The sequence below is a fragment of the Crinia signifera genome, chromosome 7, assembly GCF_055691185.1.
Source record: "Crinia signifera chromosome 7, ASM5569118v1, whole genome shotgun sequence".
Classification (NCBI taxonomy): Eukaryota; Metazoa; Chordata; class Amphibia; order Anura; family Myobatrachidae; genus Crinia; species Crinia signifera.
This window is the reverse complement of record NC_139223.1, coordinates 155303973-155330423: the sequence shown is the minus strand read 5'-3', so window position 1 is coordinate 155330423 and position 26451 is coordinate 155303973. Positions and strand designations below refer to the sequence as shown.

Sequence of the window (26451 nt, the reverse complement as noted above, 5' to 3'; positions counted from 1 at the left end):
AGATGTGTATTATTATTTTTTCCATAAAACTTTAGTCAAATCAAATTATTATTATTATTATTATTTTTTTTGCTGATGGAAGAATTGTCGTATAAGTGATTACTATATTGAACATGTTTTATTCCTTTCATTCTGACTGATGCCTCTTTTGATGCCAATAAAATCTGGGATTGATTTATTAAAAAATGAAAAGTATTTTGATGCCATGTAACATAAGATTGTGGTTGAACAGTTATTATAATAATAATATAAGCTTAAATATATTAATTATATAAATACTTTTTAATACATTTTTGTTGTTCAATTTACTATTTTCGCTCAAATGCATAATTTCTGCCTTTATAATCTGCTTATATCATTATTTTCAGTGTTTTATACATTAATATATCTCTATTTCTGAAATGTGAAGGTATTTTTGCCATGAAAGTTCCCTGGATATATAATTTAAATAACTGTTTTAAAATCCAAAGGTGATTCTATTAACGTAACTGCTATATGATTTGAAAAGTGTTCTGCTCTTAAGTTATAACCCAATGTGCTGTTCTGAGCAGAAATTGTACAAAGCAGCTCATGAGCAGGAGAAAACGCACTACAGCGTTGTGGTGGATGATCCTAGACACCTACTGGCTAAGAGTGCAAGTGAACAGATTAGCCAGGTAACAATGTTGCCCGGCACATGGAACGTGGTGGCCGGTGGCCATTCTGTCCTTCGTCTTCGTCACCGGGATGTGTCTTTATCTCAGTCCATTGTATTTGCCACTCAAATATCTCCATGTATTTGAGAGAGCCTTTATAAACTGCTTCATGTACCAAGACACATACCTGGCAAACTGGTTCATGACTGTACAGTATATATGTAAATAGAAGAATTTTTGTAATAAAGTTTTATCAAAAATGTCTAAACATAACTGAGGCGGCAGCCGACTTAACGGTTGTTTTTCTAGTTGTGATTTCTATTGGTTTATAAGCTTTTGTGTATATATACGGTACTGTAACCTGATATTTGCCATGATAGATCTTGGTACATAGGCAGTATGTCGTAGAGTCTTTGCGCCTACATCCCTTCGCATACCCTTCAAGGGATCTAGTGCTGTCTTACATGTCTTCTCTGTACTTCGTTGGTCTTTGCATGAACAGAAAAAGTACAAATCTAAGGCCAAGATACTGCTTGAACATGGGTGTAATGAGATTCGCCGGCCAGATATGTTACGGGCACTTTACAACACCAGCATGTGGAGTCAGGTAATAATAAATAAAATGCATGATTTATGTGACTTTTATGTGACTTTTTCCCTGAGAAATGCATATGTAGCTGAAACCTTAATATGTTACCATATAGAAAGTGCAACACTGCAACGTAATATAACAGATATATTTCCATCTATTGACGCTTATGTAATTAATCTTGAGTAACTACAGTGTATAGGTTGATATCAAATTATACAAAACCCATCCCCAGCTGTTAGGTTAACTATTGTCGGATTTTACACATCTAATTATTTCACTAGAACGCAATCTCGTACAAAGGCGTAATTAATAAAGATTGGGAATTTAAATTTAAAAAAAAATGAAACAAAATAAATGATGTATTTAAAACCAACCCTCATACAAGTGCTCATAAAAGAGTGTGAATTACAATATAATATTGTCAAATCGTGTGACTAATCATGGTATGTATACCCCCAAAGTATTTTGCTAAAATAGAATCTACCCACAACAGAAGCAATAGCTTAATCTGTGCATACAGTATGTACTAATTACATTGTAGACATCTGAGCTACACATACAGTACTACCAGTGCCCTCAATCCAGAATTTACAATCAAATTGATTTTGCAGTGTAAATGATTGCCGCTTTAAAAAACTGGGCATTTCGTACCAAATCTCTCCCTTTCTGAATCTCTCATCCTATCAAATTTCCCCCTAGGTTTAGTACAGTTTCCCACCAAATTATGAATAAAAAAAGGTCTTGGCACTGTCCTAATAAGTATAATATTGATTTACACTAAATTTTTGTGTATAGTATCACACACGGTGGCAAAATCACAAATCTCACCATTAATCACTGTATGAGTACTGCTAAACTGTGGTCGGTTACAATAGTATTCCCCTCACACTGCAAAGGTGCATGTGCCTTTGGTCTTATAGAAAGGGGCATGGTCTCACAGGAGACCAAATATATATATATATATATATATATATATTTATATATATATATATATATACAGGTAGGTGAATGTCTGGCACTCCTCGCTTATCGATGATTTCGCTTGCCCGGGTGCCTTCCTATGTGGCGTTGCAGCCACCAGTACACTTTCCAAAATAGAGGCGTCACTCCGGGACTTGTGAAAGCAAAAGTGATTTATTAGCTTCTAGGTGGTCAATGGCGTTTCGGGAGTTAACCCTTCGTCAGGACCAGAAGCCAGTCAAACGTGCACGTGGAATTAATCTAAAAATAAATATATAAATAGAATACCACATAAAAAGCCTGTGTTTGACCCTCTGTAACTTACTCTGTAGGAGCCCTGATTGGCCTAGCGCTACCTCTGATTAAAAACCCTCCCATGACGAGGCCACTGCTGCTGCTGTCCTTCATGGGCCTGAAAAGCATATGATGAGCTCCACCAAGCAGACCTCAGCACAAGCCTCTCAGCCTCTGACCCCTTGTGCAAAATATCATGGAACATAGTCAACTCCCAGTAATGCACTGCGCACTTGTGCAGTCAGTGTGCCTTGGCTCCTGATGCCCAGCACCATTAATAATTGTAACATTGGCAGATAGGTGAAGCTGCAGCACTACCCCAACTCCCATGCACAAAACCTATAGCTAAAAAAAAATATGCCAACCGCTAGATAGAGGGCGGCTCAGGGGTTCTGAGCTCCCCCTTAATCCGTCCCTGCCTGGCTCAGGCCCCAAAACAGTTAATGTAACATTTTAGTCTTTCAAACTAAAAATATTAGTATCATTGGGGCAAATGTATTAAGCCTGGAGAATAGATAAAGTGGAGATAAAGTGGAAGGAGATAACGCACCAGCCAATCAACTTTGTTTGCTAGTTGGGAGTTGATTGGCTGGTACTTTATCTCCTTTTCACTATCTCTACTTTATCTCTTCTCCAGGCTTACTACATGTGCCCCATTGTGCTGTACTTCTTTGTGTTATTACACATAAATGTACACTATCATCTCATCAATAACTGAAATCACGAAAAGCAGGAACGATTTCATTTCTCACATACAGACATAGTTTTTTGCTTCTGTTTAATCACATACTGTGGGCGAGTACAGTATATCAGCAGTTCTGGCTTAGAGCATCTCATCACAACCTATAGAGAGGTCATGTTTGATTGCAAATGTCACCCGTTGGATAATGAACAATCTGTAAACGGAGAAAAATCTTTCTGTAATCAATGGCTGAGCTTTGCGATGCGTAACAGGCTCTCGTTGCAGCGATAGTACTGGATGCATCTCCCAGTGTTAGGAACACTTGTTCTGTTCACGGAATAAGTCACAGCTCCCGTGCAGCAGCAATCTAATGTGGGCCATTGACATGGTTAGAGGAGTGTAATTGTGTCACTAAGGAGATCTAACGTGGGAGGGATGAGATGGCACACAACTACAATGAAATAATCAATCCTCTGTCTGCATGGGATGGAGACAGGTATACCAGAAGATTATGGTTTTTCTTAGACACATGAAAGCAATGCCATCATCTATTAATGCAATTACACACCCTAGCAGGCAGGCCAGCCTCTAACAGGCAGATATTCACCTGCAGAAGTTGCATGCTCTGGATGTGCTCAGGATAATGGCTCAATTGCTTTGTATGTGAACATACTGTACTTGTCTCTTGTTATATGTGCCTGTATATGTGCTTGTGTTGTATGTGATTGCCTAGATTAATTTTTGCTGAAGAGATTGATGGCTTTAGAAAAAGTTCCGGATAGTCATATAGACAAAACGTAATGTATAGTATATTACACACATAGGGTGAACTTTAATAGGGTGAGAGATTCAGAAAGTGAGAGATTTGGTAATACATCTCCAGTTTTTTTAAAGCGGCAATCATTTACACTTCAAAATCAAACTGGTTTTGCAGTGTAAATGATTGCCGCTTTAAAAAACTGGAGATTTCTTACCAAATCTCTCACTTTCTGAATCTCTCATCCTATTAAATGTCACCCCTAATGTTTATATACCTTGTTAGATATTTTACATAGTGTATGATGCTACTATCAAGACTGGTGATTAACACTCCACATAATTTCCGTTCACACAGTGCATGTACCAATCCAGTCAATTATATACACAAATTATACAAATGTATTTATTATTTAATTGTTATGATGACATAAGAACATATTTCTTGCACATCATATCAAGTTATAACCGCCCCACTAATAATAAGGAGATTTGCAAATGATGGTCGCAGTGTAACTGTTCAGCTGCCCTCTGGTGGTAAATAGTATTATATCGGTATGTATTGCCAATTTTTTTGTGAGTTGGACATTTTTACAAATTGAATTGTGTTACAAGTCATCTACAGATAGTCACCAAAGGTCAAACAGCCCGCTATACCCCTAATCCTTTGTTTATTTTCAGTAGAAGTTAAGAACAATGTTGTTACTTTTTTGCAACAAAGTTGCTTCTATTTGCTACAGCGTTGCTAATGACTAAATACTGTTTGGTTTTAAATATTTGCAAATCACTTATTTATTAGTTGTGTAAGATGGATCACAAATATACTGAGTAGACATCTCCTCTCCTGTTCGAGTGTAATTACCGCCATCAATCTTTTCTTACCTACACTAATGAGAGTATTCGCTGTATGATTAGTACTGTGTCTAACTGTGTGTTTTCCTTGTTAGTGGAAGTATAAGGCGCAATATGAGAAGCTAAAGGACAAATTTACCTCAGTGCTTGACACACCAGAGCACAACAGGGCCAATAAAGCTGGAAAACAGATCAGTGATGTGAGTATTTCCACAGGGTTTTGTGTTTCTTTTGCATAAGTATAGCAGGGAGGATGAGGCTGGACTTCTGCATTCCTGGCTACAGTGTAATGGTGGCTGAGTAAATTCACACTGCAGTGTTTTAAGGTCCTCATACACTAGGGAGACTACTTCCAGCAGAGAAGTTGCCCGCGATTCCCCCTTGAGCCGCCCAGGATCTTCTACGATATATTGCATGGGATACCATAGGCCCCTCAACTCTTGGCAAGCGGCTCAAATTATGACAACAATAGTAATGGCATATGATACAATTACTAGAGCTGCCGCCACATCATGCAGTGTAAGGGACAGAGTGGAGCTGCTGCACATGCTCAGTGGTAGCAGCTTCTTGTACCAATTCTGTATTCCATATTGTATCCAGTGCATAAGAAGTAATGACTCGGTTCTTCTACCACTACCAGAGACTCCTGCACTTGCTCCAGTGGTTTGCAGAGTGGTAGATTGAGGACTGCATTTGGAAACCCCACTCTAGTAATCCTGCATTTGCCACTGGATAACAGCCAAGCTAGCCCCGCTCGGATGCAATCCAACAGATGCCGGTGCGACTGGCTGGCTCTGGTGCGATGCGCACAGACAACTCATCCCATCAGACCTGCTGTCAATCACATGCATTTTGGTTGCTTCTCATGCTATTGATCGCTGCAATCGCATGAAAAAAGCCCAAATCGCATATGAATCCCCTAGTGTATCAGCACCTTAACTGCAGTTCTCTTCTGCTTTAGATGAGCACCTACACTCATGGTATTGCTTTAAAATATGCTATGGTATTACTATGACCCCTCTCATGAAGGGCAGTAGAGACCCTGGCTGGGCGCAGATACTTTTCAGGGTGTGTGGTCTAATCACGGGGGGCATGGATAAGCACCAATAGAATAAAATATAGAAAAATAGCACTTTAAATACCTCCCTGACCACACTGCAGCCCAGCACACAGCAACATTTGCTGGGTTAAGGGGAGGTGCTACAGCTGTTGCTGCTGTCAGGTAACAGGGAAAACACTGGGCCCCTCCTTCAAATCTGGGCCTGGGTAATTAGTACCCCCCCACACACACACACATCACCACTGCTCTCATGAGGCCTTTGTATCCTTAGAACGGATTAAATATTGGGATTAGAATTTAAAACTGTCAGAACAGTTGAGACCTTGAAGGGGAGTTGACCCTCCCCCAGGCAGGCAAACCTTAGCATAAGAGAAAATCTACATGGGGACAGATAATCATTGGACTACAATTAAGGCTGATGAAGTGCAGTGGGGAGCAATGTTGGTGTTGCTGTATGTGGTATGAGCCAAAATCATTTTGTTTAATATCATAAAATGTATTTGTGGCTCTCAACGGATACAGAGACCTCACTTCCATGTTGGGTAAAGCTATAGAATACCGGGTAGGCGGCACTTGCGTAATAAAGGACAGATCAGTGCTTTAGTAAATGTAATTAGATTGCACCAGATGTTGTAACTATTCTGCTTGTTCTCCGTTCATGCTGCTAATGTATATTTTATATCTATTTAAGAAATTCTGTCGGCGCGATGTGTATACAATAAGATACCTTCTATTGGTTTGTGATAGAATATAAACCGTTAAAATTTTTAAATATGGAGCTGATTTATCATTTATTATTAGTGTTAAACCCTTTGAGTCCCGAGTGAATTTGTCAAGATAAATGTGAGAATTGCCAAGCAAACATTTTTATTGATCATAATGACCTGTAATGTTACCTTATATAGGAAATGCAGTCTTTTTTTTTTTACACAACATATTTTATTTGAATTTATATAACAAATGTGAGCGACGCTGGCATTTTTAGAGACTCTTTTGCACATCTATCACAGAGATGTTGACACTCAAAGGGTTAACACTGAGGGGGAAATTTACTAAAGAAAATTTGTAAAAAAGTAGGTGTATTTGTATCCAGAAATACACTTATTTTTGACATTTACTATCCCGAAAATACGGCAATTCGTATTCGTATTGATGTGCTATCAATACGAATACGAATTGCCGTATTTTCGGGATAGTAAATGACAAAAATAAGCGTATTTCTGGATACAAATACACCTATTTTTTACAAATTTCCTTTAGTAAATTTCCCCCTGAATCTTAACTATAGTGCCTCTCCGGCCTGCCCAGATATTAGCCCACAGAGGATGTTTGATAACATTACTGTAAATTAAATTTTTTTCAAGATTACAGATCAGTACGAAAATTAGGGGTCAGCAAGGGTATACCTTGGCCCTTATTCTGATCGGTGCGGATATATCCGCGTGCGTTCGGCCCGCCGATGTTTTGTGTCTGCGCATGTGCGAGCGGGGCGTACAGCCAAATCCCGCATGATATGTGAACACTCCGAACAGGGGGTGGAGAGGGGCGTGAAGGGCTATTTGGGCTCATTACCATATGCATACGCCCCGCGTTTCATGGGCGTTCCCATGCAAACGCTGGGTGTACGTATGGTAATGCGGCCGTGACGCACGTGTAGGGGGCGGACATATGACATCGCCGGATGTCAGCTGCCCGCCCAGATCCCTGCTTTTGCACGGGAAAATGTCTGTGTGGTCTGAGGTTGCGGGTGCTGGTGGAGCACACGGTCCTGCATTCGATGGTCTGCGACCATCGAATGATGGGGGAGGTTCCCTTAGATGGAGGAGGCGTATTCAGTGAAAAATACACGTGCGGTCCGTTCGGACAGCTTCTTACCGCATACGGACGGAGTTGGCGATCCGTATGGAAGGCGGGGTTTCGCACGCACGGTCCTGGCCGCATAATCGGCTCCGGCCGCACCGATCAGAATAAGGGCCCTTATCCGAATAGAGTATGAGCAATTAGTAAATTAGACATTGACTAAGTCATACCTTACATTGTTTAGCTGGTGCAAATTAACTCATATTTTTAATGCCCAAAATTGAGAAATTAAGAGTTTGCCTTTTACATTCGCAGATTGTTTACAAAATGGATTGGAACAAAGCCAAGGCGAAGGCATACACAACAATCCATGATACACCGATGATTCTACATGCACGGAAGGTCAAGGACAAAATCAGTGAGGTGTGTATTGCATTATTATTGTCGGTGCTTGATTCATCGTTTCTAGATGATGCAGTGATTACGTGAAAGCCTTGATCTGTAGAGCGGCTTTAATTAATAGTTAGTGAATCATTGTATTAGAGAAATATTCAGAGAGAACACAAAATATTTTAGCGCACTGCAATTCATATTTACCTCATCACCTATTTTTGGTCATCTTGGTACCCTCCACGTCCATAAGAGTGAAGTTGGCCATCCCTTCTGTACAGTGTTACAGTGTCTTGTACGCTTTAATAGTTATAAGATAATGAAAGAACCATTCTACTGTCACAGTGAGAGATTCATAGGAAAATATAGGAGGGTTTCAAGTTGCCAAGAAAACTGCCATCATTTTGACCAGATGCTCAAATCATAACCACAACAGCAGCAGTATTTAATATGATTTTGTTTGAGCTGTGGTCACAACATGCAGTATGCAGGTGCAGACCAAAGAGCAGCTGCCAACAATAATAGACAGGTGTCTGAATGAGGTTGGAGAATGAATGCTTTGAAAGCTCAGTTCTGTCTCCTACTGTTTGTTATGTATGCATATTATCGGACGTGTAACCTGTTCCTGACCACTTATGTTTTTTATATGAGCTAACTGTGTTTGGTACATAAAGGTTTTTTTTAAGATTCTATATTCTGCAACCTAAACTAAATCCATATGTATACTAAAGATCATCTATCATGTTAATTATTAGTAATGTTATATATATATATATATATATATATACTGTGTATAAGGCCAATGTGTACATATACTGTATGTCCAAGGCCATGCTGGATTCCACAGACTCTTAGACTCTTAGAGTTGCCCCAATATACTCAGCAGAGCCAGGGACTTGGATTGTGAAATGGTGCCTGTATCCAGAAAATAAACTAGCTTCAATCTACTGCCACCAATACCCACTAGTCAGCCCCTCAAGTTAAAGTGTGGAGATGGCATCTTAAAAGTTCCATGGTCGCCACCTCTCTCATTGACAGCCTTCATTTGGTGTTAGGCAGACTCGGTGCCTCTCCACCTCTTCCCCCCAGATCCCAGCACCCTAGGCAGTTGTTTAAAGCTGCCTAATGGTACTGCCGGCCCTTATACTACTTCATTTATTGTACACTTGTTAATCAATTGTTCTTTTTTACATTTATTTAGCATTGTGGTGCAAGAAATCTGCACCCTACCTCCTAAGAAAGGCGGTAAATAATGAGGGGAGATAAGATATGAGGCATACTATAGGGAGGAGGTGCTTTTCCAGTTTATTACGCTCCTATGTGTGATTTTAGTTCTCACCTCTGTCCTCCGATCATGCTGATAGGTGAAACCGTCCAAGGGTGTGATATCGGATAAGGATGTGCTCACTTATGCATCCTTGGAGTAAATAATCAATGAATTAAAGTGTATTTACTCTTATCTCAATACAAATAATGTGACCATGTACTAATGTACCCCTTTTCTGTATTTAAAGCTGAAATATAGAGAACTGTATGAGAAGAGCAGAGGACACTGTACTCTGATACCAGATGCTGTACAGATCAAGACAGCCAAAGAAGCCTACAAGTCCATCAGCAATGTAAGTTACAACAGGTTGTGTATATAAGCTTTTCCTTTGCTTTTTTTAAATTAATAAAATTATTTTACAATGCATCTCCTAATTCTCTGTATTAATTCTTGGTGGTCTTTGTTCACTTTTCTCCTTTTGAACAGCTGAATTACAAGAAAAAGTACGAGGCAACAAAGGCTCAATGGCAATGGACTATCGACAGACCAGACTTTTTGCAGAATGCAAAGGCATCTATACAACAGAGCGATGTAAGCCGCCTGTCCCACACTAACGTATGGCATAATATAGTGTGATAAAGACATACAATGTCTAGATATCGATTTAAGCACTATCTGCTTAATGCATGAAGGTGACCAGCTGTGGCGGCCCAACAGACAATCCCAGAAAAGATTCCACCGCATTGAAGCACATTATTATACACATTGCATTAACTCTAGCACTTCCAGAGATGGTTCTAAACCAGTAACCCTTCCAGTGTCTTCTCAAAGAGCAACACTAGGTCCCTAATGAATTGTTAGGCTATAGTCTAATGAATAGTTATTCAGCACACAAAATGACTGCTTCGACAGTGTGTGAATTTTGAACCTTGAAGACCAAATAGGTGGACCGAAAGTATATGCCCAAACCTAGTGGCCTAGTGAAATTATCTTGAAGGGCCAAAATCCAAATTATTTATACATTGTCTTTATTCCTACTTAACATCCCCACCTTTGCACCTTATCGGGAACCACACAGTTTGTGATCATTTAGGCTGCTATCTGTTATGATATATTGCTTCATAAATCTTCATAAGCACAATTCTATTGTTTGTGCTTCATTTGAGTGTCAGCTCTTGTAGATTAACTGCATTTTTTTTTTCATATTGAACCGTCCATGTTCTTTTTCAGTATGACTATAAAATGGACAGAGAGTTTTTGAAGGGCTGTAAGCTCTCCATTACGGATGACAAAGATACCGTCTTGGCTTTGAGGAATGCAGAAATGAACAGCAATGTGAGTAACCCAGCTCTGGGCACCTTGTGATGAAATAGGTCATTACTGTATTATTTTCTGGAAAATGACTAAAAAAGCAGAGTTTAGTAAGGACATTTCTGTAGTGTCAGTGTGTATAATACAAATGTTTTGTTTCGGTGGCCTTCTAGGTGAAATACAAAAAGAGGTATGAGAAGGGAACATACCAAGGAGAGTTTGGAGTAGTTGCAGATACACCTCAGATCCTCCATGCTAAATCTGCCAATGCTCTTGTGTCTGAGGTAAGTGCTGGCTGCTGTATAAGAAGGCTTCCCATAGGCCGCTCCTGTCTAGTCTGCATCTCCCTCATAAATAGGTTGCATATATATCAAATGCAAACTGACACAGGCATTATAACCTGAATATTGTTCAGCCCAAAAGAGTCACCTATTGCTTATTTGTTGCCAAATGTGGTAAAACAATTATTCCAGCTAATAAGCTCATTTCTGGTAATCATGAAAATCTACCATATTTGTGTTAAAATATGACCTTTTCATTAAGAAGACTAATGCTGTATGTATACCTTATAATTGGTATTTAGTAGAGCTACGAGTATTCCCATTTTTAAATGAAGTCAAGTCGTCCCATTTCTGTTGCTGTTGACTAATCTTCAAACCCTAAGACTGTCTCCAGAAATTGGGAGTCCCTGACAGCTAAGCGATTTAGTAGCCAGGTACACTTTAAGTAGGGAACAGAGAAAGGTCAAAGTGGAAAATTAAACCTGAAATTTCTTTTCTAGAACAAGTACAAAGAAGAAGTAAAGAAACATCTGTCGCAAGGCACATTTACCACCCTCTCTGAGACACGTGACACAGCCCATGTGAAGGAAGTGACTAAGATTGTCAGTGAGGTGAGTACAACACATATAACACACACACACACACACACATATATATATCTATCTTTATGGGGGGGGGCTGAAGAGGCGTGGCACTCCTAGTCAGAGGGAATGGTTTAAAATGAAAAATGTGTTGGCCTCACATTTCTGGGCAGGTCATTGTTGTCGTCCCCCCCCCCCCCCCCCCCGTATCTCCCAGGAGGTCACCCGGTCAAGTGTGCTACCGTTTAAATATTAAGTTATCCACTTCTGATGAATTGTTCATTTGTCAAAAGCGGAGATATATATCTCCTCAGCTATCTCTGTTTATCTATCTAATTTATAATTACTCTGTCTAATATCTATTTACTCTAATATCTATCTATATCTTATAAATGTATATATTTATCTTAAATCTATATATCATTAGCTATCTATCTATTTATATATACATCACAACCTTCTCCCTCCCTCTCCCTCTGTCCCTCCCTCCCTCTCTCTCTCTCTCTCTCTATCTCTCTCTCTCTCTCTCTCTCTCTCTCTCTATATATATATATATATATATATATATATATATATATATTTTTAGATATAGATTTGAGATAAACATATACATTTATATGAGACTAGTGATCCCACTCGAAGCAAAAGCTTCCAAGTCTACTACTTCTATGTTTGTGCATGTGTTAGAAAGAGATGTAGTTTCACTCTCTGCCAGCAGATGGCAGTGTTTTGGAAACTCACAGACACTAGATATATATAGATATATAGATGATAGATAAACCGAGAGATAGTTATACAGAGAGTTAGCTGAATAGAAATAGATAGAATTTTATTATTAAAAGAATACTTTCACAGTTTTATGCATGTGTTTTGTATCAGACTTTCATATTTACATAATCATTGTTTATTGTTAGAAACATTACAAAGAAAAGTTCCAGAAGGAGAAGGGCAAGTCTAACTATGCAAACATGCAGCAGCCCCCTGAGGTGCAGCATGCAATGGAGGTTGCCAAGGCCCAAAGCAATGTGAGTAAATGAACTAACTGTTGAGAACATCGCTGCATATTGTGTTAGTTGTTTGAATGGAACTAATAAGATATCTGGCTGTGTAGTTAGTGTATTATGGGCCTGATTCAGTAAGAGATTCAGTTTTGCGAGTAATCACAAAACTACAATTCCCGGTGCTGGTAATTAGTTCCTGCTTCAATCCCCGTCTTGGTGCCACTGGGCTTAGAGCCCCTTTATCTCTATATAAAGATAAAGACTTTGGCCAACTGCATGCAGTATTAGCACTGCATCCACTACTGAATCAGGCCCAATACGTCCAAGAATCACTCGGTGCTTCAAGACCGCAAATAGTTTTTCACAAAATAGAATTCAGACTATAGAGATATGTGCTGACCCTCGTGTTTTGGTTTTGGGTTTTATTTATCATTATGTTTTCATTTTGATTTTGGCAAAACCACACTTGAGTGTTTTGGTTCTGATTTGGTTTTGGATCGCTTAAAAATCTCATTCAAGCCTGATGATAATGAATGGATGACCGATGCAGAGGGAATACATGCACACCCTTAGAGGGATAGGCAGGTATACCACATTTTAATCTTAATCCCAGTGATAAATTATAAAATAAATGTAATCAATGGAACAGATACCTATATGTAATAACATGTTAGTAGGCATTTTAGCCAAGTCAGCTGTAGGCCCTGAGCGCCAGGTGTGGCCCTTAATTCCCCTGTTACTCATTACTGCCCTATACAGTGTATGTAACCTAAGGTTGGGAAAAAATGTAAGTTTTATTTTCTTTAAAAAATCCAGTTTCCAGGTTTTGATATGATTTAGTTGACACCTTTCAATTGAACCCTTGTTTAACTGTTTTTTATTCTGCTTATACATCTGAATATGTGTAGATATACTAAGCATATAAAAATATACAAAATACACCCAGATACATCTCAGTAGTGCCCCTTTCAGAACGCACTTTTTACCCATTATTTTGCCGTTTTTTTACCGTTTTAAAATGGTATTTTGTGCAGTCTGAAAGGTGCAGAGTGAATTTACCGGTTCTATTGAACTGGTATTTCTAAATGGTAATAAAGCAGGGTCCTACCCGTTTCAGACCCATTTTTTTTCATCCACTGTTTTCTATGGGTTAAAATGGGTTCAGAGTTGTGAAGGAACAAAAACTGCATTGAAATACTGTTTAAGGACAAAAATTGCCCTGAAATACCGTTTAAAGACATGCGATGTGAAAGCGGTTTTAGCTGGCAGACCCGTTTTTAGAAACGTTTTAAAATACCTGATCAAAGCCAGTTTTGCGGTCTGAAAGCAGCATAGGACCAAAGGTATTAAAATAAACATGAAGAAGATAAAACCATGAGGTATTTCTCTGTGGATTGCCTCTTTTAGATGCTGGAATCATTTACTCTTTATGATTGAAAATGTTAGTTTTCTCCTATCCTAGAGGATTGTTAGGGGAGGAGTTTGTGTAGTCTAAGTTGATGCTAGGCAGATTTAGTACCTCTCTGATCTGGTTTACTGTACCTTCCCATCCTCCCTCTATATCTGTTGCGTGCGGAAATTTACTGCTTTGGTTCATCTAACTGAACTGAAGACCAAAAGCAATAAGAATGTGTAATGTTACCGGGGGATTAATTTAAGATGTCATGGTACCATGTCTGAATATGAAAGTGTAACTATTTCCTTTATTTTACAGTTATCTTACAGGAAGGCAGCCAAGGCTAACCTAAATTATACTAGCATTGCTGATAGACCTGATATTCAGAAGGCAACGCAAGTGGCTAAACTAGTCAGTGATGTAAGTACACAGTTGGAGTATGGTTAGTGAGATGCTATGTTTTTTTATGTGAAGAATAATAGAAACTAAATTTTACACCTTATTTACTGTAGATTCAGTACAAAGCTAAGGCTCGTGGGGAAGTCAGTCGAGGCATCACTATTCTTGGGCGACCAGATATTGAATTGGCTCAAGAAGTGTCCAAACTGACAAGCCAGGTAAGAGTCAATGAAGGGTCAATGGATATTTATGATGTTTTAGTCTAGAAATGGTGTTATGGTTTAGAGACAACAATATGAAATTTCTACGATGTCTGACTGAGCACTCAAGAAAAAATCCAGAGGGGATGATTCAATTTCTCTCATGCAATGCTAATCACTGAGTGCCAGTCGGTGGCAGGGGGGTCCGGGCAGTGCGTTCCTGGGTTCCGGGCAGGCAAGGGGGCCCTGCGGTGGCTGGACAGTCAGCGCCGCAGCGTGGGAAGCATTGCAGCAGTGCTGGGAGATAGATGCCTTGTTCTCCCACTCACCTGCCAGCCCCGCATCTCCCCGCTGCCCTGCTCTCTCCCTGTCACACTGTCTCCGGGGGGACCTTCCCTGCTCTCCCCGACTGATCACCCCGTGTCCCAGGTATCATGAAGAGGCTGTGCCTGGACAGCAGCTCTGACTCCAATGGGCAGCGATAATAACTACTCCAGTGAGTGCTGCAGGAGGGGGGTGAGAGGAGGGGGCCCCCACAATTTTTTTTGTCAAGGGCCCCCATGGGCCTTAATCCGGCCCTGCATGGGGGGCATAGTAACAGCTTACATGAACGTGTCACAGGGGCCATTCTCCTAGGATAATCTCCCAAAATAAGCTTGACCCATATGATAACTACATCTTCAGTGTTGTCTCTCCTCCTGCATGTAACTGTATCTGGCGTTGTGCACCAGTAATGAATGCTGGGAATGGTGATGTGCAGGAGGAAGCCCTGGTATCAAACCCCAGTGTGACCATAGTAACTTAAAAATGATTAGTATCCGAGATTCACTACTAACATCACAGCACCAGTGTCTCATGATGGTCTATGTCTGGCACCATGACATCAATTGTTTGATCAGTGTAATCACCTATCTTTTGACCTGATTCCAAATTGCACAGTATTGCGCAGCTGCAGGGAGGCAACTGTGCAATACCATACACCTAAAATGCGAATGCAGCAGGTGGCGTCTGAAGGAATAGATGCCTCCTGCGTTCATCTGTAATCCAAAGATGCAGCATTGGATCCCCATCACCACCACTGGTCAGCTGGGTCCAGAAAGTCTGCCTCTATTGCTAATGATCCATAAAATCACCTGATTTCGGGGGATACCCACACATATTAAGGCCCTGGTCCCTTCATTACTGACAGCAGCCACAAGCCCCATGGGTTTCTCTGGGAGATACAATGCTGGCAGATTTACCAACCCTAGAATGGGAAACATTCCGGAATTTGGACCCGGCAGCGAACACGATCTAAAGATGGAATTCGCCTGTTGCAGCATGTGAGCCATCATTTTGCAAAACCCTCCCTGGGAATAGAAGATTTAGATCAAACATGGGTGGTCAGCATAGGAGTTCCAGTAGAGGAGTGAAATGACCGCTGATGCTGTCTAAAACCTGATAACTGATAAATATGCCATTTTTATAATCACTAATACTGTTGAGATGCTTTTTGGCTACTAGATATGCTAGGTGGCTCACTGGTATACATTTATTGTTACTCTATCTTTTTTTATTCTGGCATCACTGAGCCACACAGTTGTTCCTAATAAACATTGATTCAACCTACAAGATGGCTGCCTCCATGCGCTGCAGACAAAAAGGACATTTTATTGCTTTGGAATATTATTGTGTTGGTTATAGTAAACCAGTGCCCTGTTGTCCCGAGGCGGTGTAGACCTAACGTGCTTTGCTAATCTGATCTTTTGCTGCATATTGTAGGCTGAGTATACCAAAGGAAAGATGTGGGGACACGGAGCAGCATCTTATGACACTCCCATGATGAGGACACTTAAGAAAGCTAATGCGCTTACTAGTGATGTAAGATAAGCATGTTCAATAAAATGAGCATGTTCTTCCAAATCATGTCACGTTCCTGTGGGAATGCATTGTCTGTAAATATACAGGTCATCATGTAAATGGTTCCTGTAACACATGGCAACCAATCACACACCCCCTTCCATTTTCCTGACACACTTCTGAAAATGAAAGCAAACCTGATTGGTTGCTATGGGTTACCTGTGTTCTATGTCGTCTTTATATATATACTCGTGCAATTAGAGCAGTTTTCTCTTTAACACAGTTGTTGGAATTGAAAATTGCTTTTTTGAATACACTATTGTTTAGTAGTTACTCATTTTAATTGCCTGTTATGCATGCTGCATCATACATGATTGTTTTTATTATTACATTAAATATCTACATATTATACTTTATACATACAGTATTTTTCTATACTATACATTTAAATTCCCTGAAAGATAACAGTATCAACTTCCCTTGCCTATATGTAACATGTATTTGTAAGTAATGTAAATATTCTAATGGAATATGTGCGATGAAAGACTCTATCACTACTAATCCTGTTCATAGAAAGGCCGCTGACTGATACCCTGCCCCCAGCCAACACTGGATGGCAGCAGTAAGAAGACTTTGCTGGTACATCCTGCTCTCCTTTGAACCTGCATAACCCAGCTTTCCCAGTTTACATGAGTAGAGTCTGGAAGCCTGGTAATTTAAATTCCAGTTGAACTTTCATTAAAAATTGTTAAACATAAATAGGTAAAAGTAAGTAAAAAAATAAAATATAAAAAAATAATATATATATATATATATATATATATATGTGTGTATCCAATTCAATGCACTCACAGTGATCCATGTTCCAATGATGGGTTGCTGTTTGTATATGCCTACATGAGGTTAGTAGAAAAATTCAGGGACAAGGCACTCACCAGATTTTTTAAATATCCAAAAGTCCTTTATTCCTTAAAACGACTGCATATAACCAACATTTCGGACCCAAACAGAGCCCTTACTCATGGTACAGTCCATCAGTTGAGATCCAGGTAGCGAAATATATATATATATATATAAATATAAAATAAATAAAAGCATTATTGTATTTCCATGTAGGAGAATCCTTTATATCAGTAATAAGTAGTGTATCCACTGAGGATCCTCTGCTATCACCATTTTGAAATGACAATAGACATTAGAATAGAAGAACAGCCACAAGTCATTGATAAATAGGCATGATAAATAGCAATGGGATTCCTTTGCCAAAGAGCCTCCGTGAAAGCTATCACTGGTGGTACACAATGAAAGCTATTACTGGCCTAGTGGAGCTTGATAAATAGGTAGCCTGCTGTTTTTGCCAAAGAAAGAGCTTCTATCTCTGTAGTAATTCAGGCACTATGTGATTTTGTAAAAAAAAAAAATATATATATATATATATATATATATCAATGTGTGTATATGTACAATTTTCAATTTTAAACCACATATTAATTATTAGGTGACTTTTCAGGAAGGCAGTATACTGTATATAATAATTTATTCTTGAGTATTTTGTTTTTAAATGTTTTGCATGCAATTGTGCTTCCACTATAGCAGTCCATGTTCTAAATGGCCAACAATGGCCAACATTTGTGCATGTGTTTTGAGTTTTACCAAGGAATTGTACAAATTGTTTCCTTGCAAATAATTTCATAACTTACTTGGATAATAAGAACATGAGCTGTTTTATTGGTTAAGTTACCATGATTTGTTTTTATTTTTGCTTTGCGGATTCTTTGCAGTTTTTCTATATACATATTTTGCAAATTCAGGTCTTGGAGCATGTCTGAAATACATATTCCAGTGTTCTTTGCAAGAATTTGTCTGTGTGACATTGTTTGTGTACTAGTTTCTAATCTCTCTACCTTTGTTTCACAGTTGGTGTTCCAGGCTCTACTGTTTGTGTAGAGGTTCCCAACACAAGAGTCTGTGGATTTATCTGACTATGATTCTCTCTTTTTATCAGGTGAAATACAAGGAAAGCTTTTTTAAAGACAAAGGAAAGAAACATCAATATGATCTCAAGGAGGCAAAGATTTACCAGACTTTGAAAGATGCCAACACACTTACTAGTGAGGTAAAGTACATTAGAGGCATAATATTTTACACAAAATAGTATTTTAACCAAATATTTAAGTTATAAAAAAGATAAATTACTATTGAGGAGATAAAGTTGAAAGAAATACAGTACTACCCAATCAGCTTTACAGACTGTGCTAGAAAAATAACAGTTACAGTATGAGTAAAAGCTGATTAGTTGGTGCTTTCGTTATTCAGTCCCGGGTGCTATTTCCAACAGGGGAGAGAGTGCCATCCGCTTATTCAATGCTGCCGTTGGCGACAGCATTGAAGGCGGATCTCAACAAAACAGATCCAACTTTCAAACCATTCAGATCCTTTTTGTCAGAAACAGCCATGGCTTGTCAAATTCACGTCTGTTTGTCACCAATCCACAGCCATTTTTCGCCGGCACACCCGTTTTCGACACTCGACAGGCAGAACATTGAATTCTACCTGCCAAGAAACTGTTGAGCTGGGCGAAACTGGGCCAGGATTCTGACGGACGAAACATTCCGACAGTCGGACTAAAGACTAAATACCCCCCTTAATCTCTCTCCAAGAGTTGATACATACAGTACATAGTACAGCAATAGTTTAAAATTTAGCTAAAAGTAAAACCTGATGTACACTCTTATAAAAATGTTTTAAATTATTATTATTATTATTATATTGTTTGTATTCTTTTTTGTATTGTTATTAAATATTTTACGTATTTGGGGGCAGGTTTTAATTCTAACTAAAGCATTTTGTAAATTTAAAGGCGAGAGGAAACCAATATTCAATTGGAGAATTTAATTTTAGGAAATGGGAATAACAGTGGGAACAAAAGATTAAAATACAGACGCATTTCCATAAAGAGAAGTTAGCTTAAAAGTGTGTACAGTAGAGTAGCGTACAGATAGTAGGGTCATAAATTAGCCCGGACCTATCATCAATTATGTTTTTGGTGACATTTTTTAAAAATTCTTCTTACAGGTTAAATATAAGGCAGATCTGAAGAAGCTCCACAAACCAGTGACAGATATGGCGGAATCTCTTAATATGCACCATATAACCAGTACAAGCAAGCTATCCAGTGATGTAAGCTCTATACTACTAAGTCATAATATTAACCTAATAACCATTCATACTTCACTTTTCTTTTTCTTTAATGAATATGCTAATTCTTCTGCTTTCCATGTTGGGCATCATTTGGTAGTTATCCTATCTGTATTTAACCACTTATATTTCATTTAGCTTATTACCATCCATTAATATAGCTAAGCATATTAAATCTAAATTAGAAAAGAAGTAGCATAACGTCTAATGCAAACAGTTCCCTAACTTTCCTCATTTAGTTTTCCATCATCCCAATAAATCACTAACTGTGTTAAATCATTTAAATGGTTATATAATAAAATGCTATCCATTAATAACTGAAAACTATTTTATAAATACATTATAACATTATTTATATTTCTAATCATACAGCAGTTTAGTCATTTTAATAACCTATTAAATGTGAGTCTTTATTAAACCATACTTAGTGTTAATGGATATTCTGTTAAAGTAGAAAAACATAAAGCACCTTGATATTGCAGTTTAAATTATAACTCATCAAAATTACAATATTATAATCTAAATATAGAAAACATAAATATTAAAATGTATTTTCTCATTAATAATATTATTTTTCTAGAAATGCACTGTTCATTTTACAAAAATTTCTACCAACTGAATTAAAATTCAGATTATTCTTTAATTATAGTTTAACTACTGATTTTATCATTTAAACTGACTCTTCTTAAGGAAAACCTAATATAATATTGGTTTAATTATCGTTTCCCTTAAAGTGATATTTAATAAATCTTGGTCATCCAATAGCAGGCAGATAACTTGTTAGTCTATGATTGAGGCAGTTTTTGACACTTCCCTCAGTACCAGTACAAGAAGGAATTTCAGAAGAGTAAGGGTCACTACCAAGTGGTGCCTGATACACTTGAACAAGTTCATGTAAAGGAAGCTACCGAACTGCAGAGCATAGTAAGTACTTTATAGAATGTGTACTACTAATTTGAATAGATTTTTTGATTGTGATGTATTAAAAACAATCTTACTAATGGTATGTACAGTATTTTGAAACTACTGTATTTAGCAAATCAGCCAGCTGGCTATTAAAGCGAGTTATTATATAAGTTGATATGACACTCTCTATCAAATCGTATGTCATTGATATTAAATCATTGTTTCACTTTATTAGAAATATATTGACTTTTATTGGAACAACAAAAATATTTGGACCATTTGCAGAATTTCCAGTGTAGGAGGACATCACTATACGAATTATGGAACAGGTGCGTCATTCTTCAAAAACTGATAAAGTGGAGAGTTGTAAACAACCAGCCAATCAGCTCCTACCTGACATTTTTCAAACCTAGACTGTAACATGGCATTTAGAAGCTTATTGGCAATTTTTTTTATCACTCTACTCAACTTTATTACTTTTTGAAGCTTGGTGCATCTGGCCCCATAAGTATTGAAGTAATTATTTGTAACAGAGAGTATGTAATAACCTATATTGTAATAGTTAATTATTTAAATGTACTGCATGTACTGCATTTCATTTGATACATTTACCATTTCATCAAAGATTACTTTGCCTGAAATTAAACAGCAATTTAAAGCTCGAAAAAAGGAGGGGGGCGGGGGTTTCTGAGGGTAGTGTGTGGCTTTTAAGGACTACTCACAACCGACAGATTCCGGCGCTTAATGTTAGAAAGAATAAAATTAATTTATCAGTTAGAATGTGTTATACCACCGCTGATGCAGATGAAAAAATGGGTTAGCTTGAACTCATGCTAGAGGAAAAAAACATGTAGAAATTTTTGACACCTTGCGCTGCTAAGTGGATATATTGCTCTTAGAGAATACCCCTGAACAAAATGAACACCGGACACACTGTAAGAAATAATGTATTTATATAGATAGCATACCATTAATTATCTAATAATTACAATGTAATATAAATATATATATATAAAATATTAAATATAACAATTAGAAAATCTATACATGAAAAGCTACATGAAGCACCAATATTATATGACAATCATATATAGCGTAGAAATCTCCGTGAATTTCACAGGTAAATTGGGGGTTAGTAGCAGCCAGTGAGCAGTTAGTAAAGGCAGACTTGTTAAGCCAAACAGGTTAGTGGGAGTGGATAACCAAAGCCAAAGATATGCACAAAGCCAATTAGCATGTGAGCTGAACACCCATATGATAGTCAATTAGGCAGTAGTACAGTCTCCTGGCATGAATACTCACCCTTTGTGAAGATGGTTGTAGATTAGTTTGGGAACTGGGGCGCCAGATGGTCCGATGGCTCAACCATCCAAGCGATAATAATGTCCCAAATGAGTGGCTCCAATAAGCAGAATGGCAGCGGTGGGAGGCTTAGCGACCCACCGGGTTGGTGTGTCTGCTGACGCAAATGCAGGGCTGATGGTATGCCGGGCTCACTGGATGAAGTGTAGGGGGCGGGCGGGTTGCTGTGTCTGGGAGGCTAGGGGATGCAGCCAACAGCTGGTTGTGTGGCAGCTAGAATCACAGAGATTGCGGACGTGATGTCATAAAGCGGAAGTAACGAGTGTCAACGCGTTTCGTTTCCAAGGTAACGAGAAACTTTTTCAAGACCAAGGTCCTGTGTGATCATGGGCTGCCCTGGTGGTGTATCGGTGCAAATCCTTTTGAACATCCTATTGTTCACATTGTAAAGCTACCTGCATCCCTCATTGGGTGTCTTAGGCAATACCCGACACCTCACGGGTACAATGACTTATCTTCAGCAGCAAGAAGGTGGGAGGTGGCATCTCCAGTTTCTCAGACTGTAATATGAAGTAGGCTAAGAGGACATAAAAACACTGACAGATTGATTTAGGCTTCTATTAAACATTGGCACCCTAGGTTACAGTCTAAGTATGGCTTATGGTAGCCTTATTATTATTATTATTATTATTATATATCATATATCTGTGACCATGAACAGTGGACTGATTTTTTGAAAAAGTGTTTTTTTAGATTTAGCAAAGAATTAAATTGAGCAGTTGATAAATGTCCTCTATATTAAAATATATCAGAAAATAGCTCCACCTGAAGGACTGAGAACCTTTTTGTAGCTTCAAATTGCTTTTAAACCTCTGAAAATGTAGTTTCTGAAGTTTGATTGCTTACTGCATATATACACCAAGCCCAAAATGCAATAGATTCTGGGGCTTGAATTCGATGGGCAATACCATCTGTAGGGCTTCTATCTCACTGAGAGAGTTATGATGGGATCCCTCTGAGCATGCATGTGCAGATAGGACTCCGGGTCATAAACCTGGAAGTCCTCGCTGTAAAGGTGGCCACACAATACTGCGATGTCTCTCAAGAGTGTCTAGGGTCATCCGATCCCTCTTGAGCCATCTGGGACCTTCCCAGGCACCAGGATTACATGTTACCCATTCCCTACCACAATGAGGGAATTTGAGTCGAAAGGCGGGACCATGCAGGTCCGACCTCCAACTCCGGTCCAATGCGCACAGGACAACGTGTTCTACCCAATGCAATGTCAAACTCGTCCGATTTTGGACAATTTCTTGGCCCAATCCGTTGGAATTGGGTGAATTCGGACCAAATCAGATTAGTGTATAGCCTTAAGAGTTGTCCTTTTAGATTTTCTTCATGTATACTGCCTTAATAGATGCCTGTATGCATGCATGCAATGTGTGGCAGGATGAATAACCAGCAAAATGTGATGCTCGATGCATCCCACCAACAGAGAGTTTTAGTGGGCTCTATTTATAAATTTACTGCATTTAGTATTCTATTTTCGAAAGTACAGGTGTAATTCTAAGGCATATCACATGTTGTATTGTGTAAAAACAAATGTGGTGAGTCTTCTATTGCCCAGCTTTCAATGCCCTGGGCCCATGTACATGGTAACATCCACAATGTTTTGTATTGTCTGTCTACTTTCATCATGTTGTTTCCTTATCACTTACTGTACAGCTGTCTCACAGTGTAGAGCTGTAAGAGACAGAGCCAGGTCTACACTCACACAGTAACACTGGTTATTACATAGTCATGTGATCTAATCTATGGAGGACAATAACAGACACAACAATATTTTGATTGTGATTATGATTAATGGGAAATAGGTATTATAAGCTGATCACTTGTTTTCTGTTACAAACAGGTGAAATATAAAGAGAAGTATGAAAAAGAAAGAGGTAAAGCCATGCTGGACTTTGAGACACCTACCTATATTACAGCGAAGGAATCTCAACATATGCAAAGTGATGTAAGTTACATAAACCAGTGAAATGCATTTATTAATATTATTATCATTTTTGCATGGAATCATTATATTAACTAAAGTGCACTAGCTAGCTTCATTGGGACTGGCAGGGACTTCCTATTGGTAGTCCGACCTGCCAGTCACCCAAGCAAGTCCCACTGGGAGGTGTTCCCTCCCTCCAGGATTCCTCTATGGGCTGCTGAGGGGGCAGCCCATAAAAGACGGTTTTGTGTATGCGCAGTACTGAGGATGATACTGTGCATGTGCCGGACTCGGGACCTTAACTATGCGTCTATGGACTACTCCCGAAGCAGCCCATAGAGGCTGGGGGCCAGAACATGCGTAGTTCCGAAGAAGCTACTGTGCATGTGCCGGTCCCGCAATGGAGGCTGGGACTGGCAGCGGGGACCACCAGGCAGTGATGGGGACCAGCAGGGACAAGCAGCAGCGGAGGGGGGAGGCAGCATCACGGCTGCCCCCCTCCGCTACAAAGGTAAGAGCCGCGACTGTTCATATTTATGTCCCCTACACATTATATTTGGCCACCACAAAATAAATTGGCTACATCACTTTATGTTTTATTCAACATTGATGTCATATCTAATTGGCTGCATGACTATTGGTTCAGTTCACAGTGCACTGGTACACATTGGGATATAAGGCAGGGGAACGGCCAGTGTTTTATGGGTGTCCCCTTGAAAATGCTGGGCATTCCCCAGGGAACACAGGCTTGGCGTTCCCTGCTCGGAGCGGGTGGCTAGCGCCCATGATGTTAGCTACCTCTCAGTTTTCGGCAATCAGTGGTGAAAATAAAATTCAGTTCAGACTGACTTTCATTTCCAAAGTGGGGAGAAATCATTCGATGGTCAGCGACCATCAAATCAATTCTCTCCCCTTCGGCCGCATGCGAGATGTGTTCTCATACACATCCCCTTGCATGGTACCGAGGGGATGCAGCCAGTAAGCATTTGTTGGGGCGACGTTCACTGTTCGCTAAGCAGAATCAGACCCTGAGTCAAAACAATAGACACAAGCAGAGAGGCTTTGGAACACTTTAGTTCTGTTTCACCATGACATCTTCCTTTTCACCTATCTCCTAATCAGATTATAGGCCTGATTCTGGTTCACTTGCAAAAGCAAATTCTCACTCTAATGTGCACTGCAGGTGGGGTAGATATAATATTTGCAGTGAGAGTTAGATTTGGATGTTACAGATGGAGCACCTGTCAGCCAGCCTGCAAGATCGCCAGATGTCCTGAGCTGGTGCAGCCTGGTGGACAGGAGCTGCAACTGACGGGGACACGCAAGCGTCTAACATGACGGCGGGAAGCTGCTTCCCTGACTGTCTCCGCTTCAGGGAGATGGGTAGGGCAAGTGGGGGCTACGGGGGAGCAGTGGGGAGCTGCGGGGAGCCGGCGGTGGGCTCTAACAGAACGGGGCGTGCGAGCATCTCGTGTGCGTGCGCACTCACCTCCTTCTGTTGGATGGTTCACACCGGAGATTGGCGATAATATCGCCAGGACTAGCTCCATTGAAAGCTTCTCATCTGTATTTTGTTTCTGCGCAGGGTAAATATGGGCTTCTTTATTTTTTCACTACAATATAGATATCAGTTTGAAGTACAAACCCCAACCAAATCTAACATGGTTTTGTCCATTAGAGAGACAGTTTGCTTTTGTGAGTGAACCAGAATCAGGCCCTATATGCTGAGTGTCTGTGTTATAGTCTTTACTGGGTCTATAAGACATGCTTGGTTTTCCTCCAGACAGTTTTGAAAAGGAGTTAATATTTCATATGTAGATAACTAAGAAAATGACTATGGCCCTTATTCTGATCTGTGCGGCCGGAGCCGCATACGTTGCTCCGGCCGCACAAACCAATCCCCGCCTACAATACGGATCGCCACGGCCGTCCGTACGCGGACGGCTGGCGATCCGCATGAAAATGGTGGGGCGTACGCCTCCACCATGGTGGGAGCTGCCCCCTGCATTCGATGGTCGGCGACCATCGAAGGCAGGGCCGCACGCTCCACCAGCTCCCGCAAGCTTAGACCACACGGACAATCGTCCGTGTGAAAGCTTGTATAGGGGCGGAGAGCTGACATCCGGCGATGTCAGCTTTCCGCCCCCATCACTGGCGTCATAGCCTCATTACCATGCATACGCCCCGCGTTTGCATGGGAACGCCCATGAAACGCTGGGCGTATGCATAGGGTAATGAGGCTATTAAGCCCCTCACGCCCCTATACGCCCCCTTTGCGGCGTATACATTTTTTGTGCGGCGATTTCGCCTGCACATGCGCAGAGTGACCTCTGCGCATGTGCAGAGTGAAAACATCGGCGGTACGGCCGCACGCGGGCCGTACCGCCGAGATCAGAATAAGGGCCTTTATTATGACTGCTCAAAAAGTACTTAACTATGTATTTAAATAGAGAAAACTTAAATGCCTGGTAACTGCCTGAACTTGTACAAGAATATATTTATATGTAAGAATTTCTGTTTTAATTTGGTTCAGTTATTACCAATAATTGTTTCAGAAAATGTTTTTGAATTCGGCATCTTGTACCGCATTGTTGTTGTTTTATTTTGTATTTTATGTTGTTTTGAATTTTCTTTACATTAATGTGTCCTTTTTCCCTTTCAAATATTTTTTTTGTAAACTCAATATTCAAAAAAATTTATATATGTGCATATATTTGTAATGTTATATAAATGGATCAATGTTTGTTGATAGT

General features: G+C 39.6%; 1 protein-coding gene across 1 annotated transcript in view; it reads left to right on the top strand.

Annotated features, from left to right (window-relative positions):
- NEB (nebulin) overlaps positions 1–26451 on the top strand; it is a 172025-nt gene that overhangs the window by 121511 nt on the left and 24063 nt on the right. Inside the window, exons 109-124 of the mRNA XM_083155043.1 lie at positions 1138–1242; positions 4867–4971; positions 7947–8054; positions 9536–9640; positions 9775–9879; positions 10519–10623; positions 10773–10883; positions 11381–11491; positions 12376–12486; positions 14177–14278; positions 14371–14475; positions 16219–16317; positions 18302–18412; positions 19372–19476; positions 20314–20418; positions 23615–23719. Coding sequence (XP_083011169.1) covers positions 1138–1242; positions 4867–4971; positions 7947–8054; positions 9536–9640; positions 9775–9879; positions 10519–10623; positions 10773–10883; positions 11381–11491; positions 12376–12486; positions 14177–14278; positions 14371–14475; positions 16219–16317; positions 18302–18412; positions 19372–19476; positions 20314–20418; positions 23615–23719 — 1698 coding nt within the window. The remainder of the gene's footprint in view (positions 1–1137; positions 1243–4866; positions 4972–7946; positions 8055–9535; positions 9641–9774; positions 9880–10518; positions 10624–10772; positions 10884–11380; positions 11492–12375; positions 12487–14176; positions 14279–14370; positions 14476–16218; positions 16318–18301; positions 18413–19371; positions 19477–20313; positions 20419–23614; positions 23720–26451) is intronic.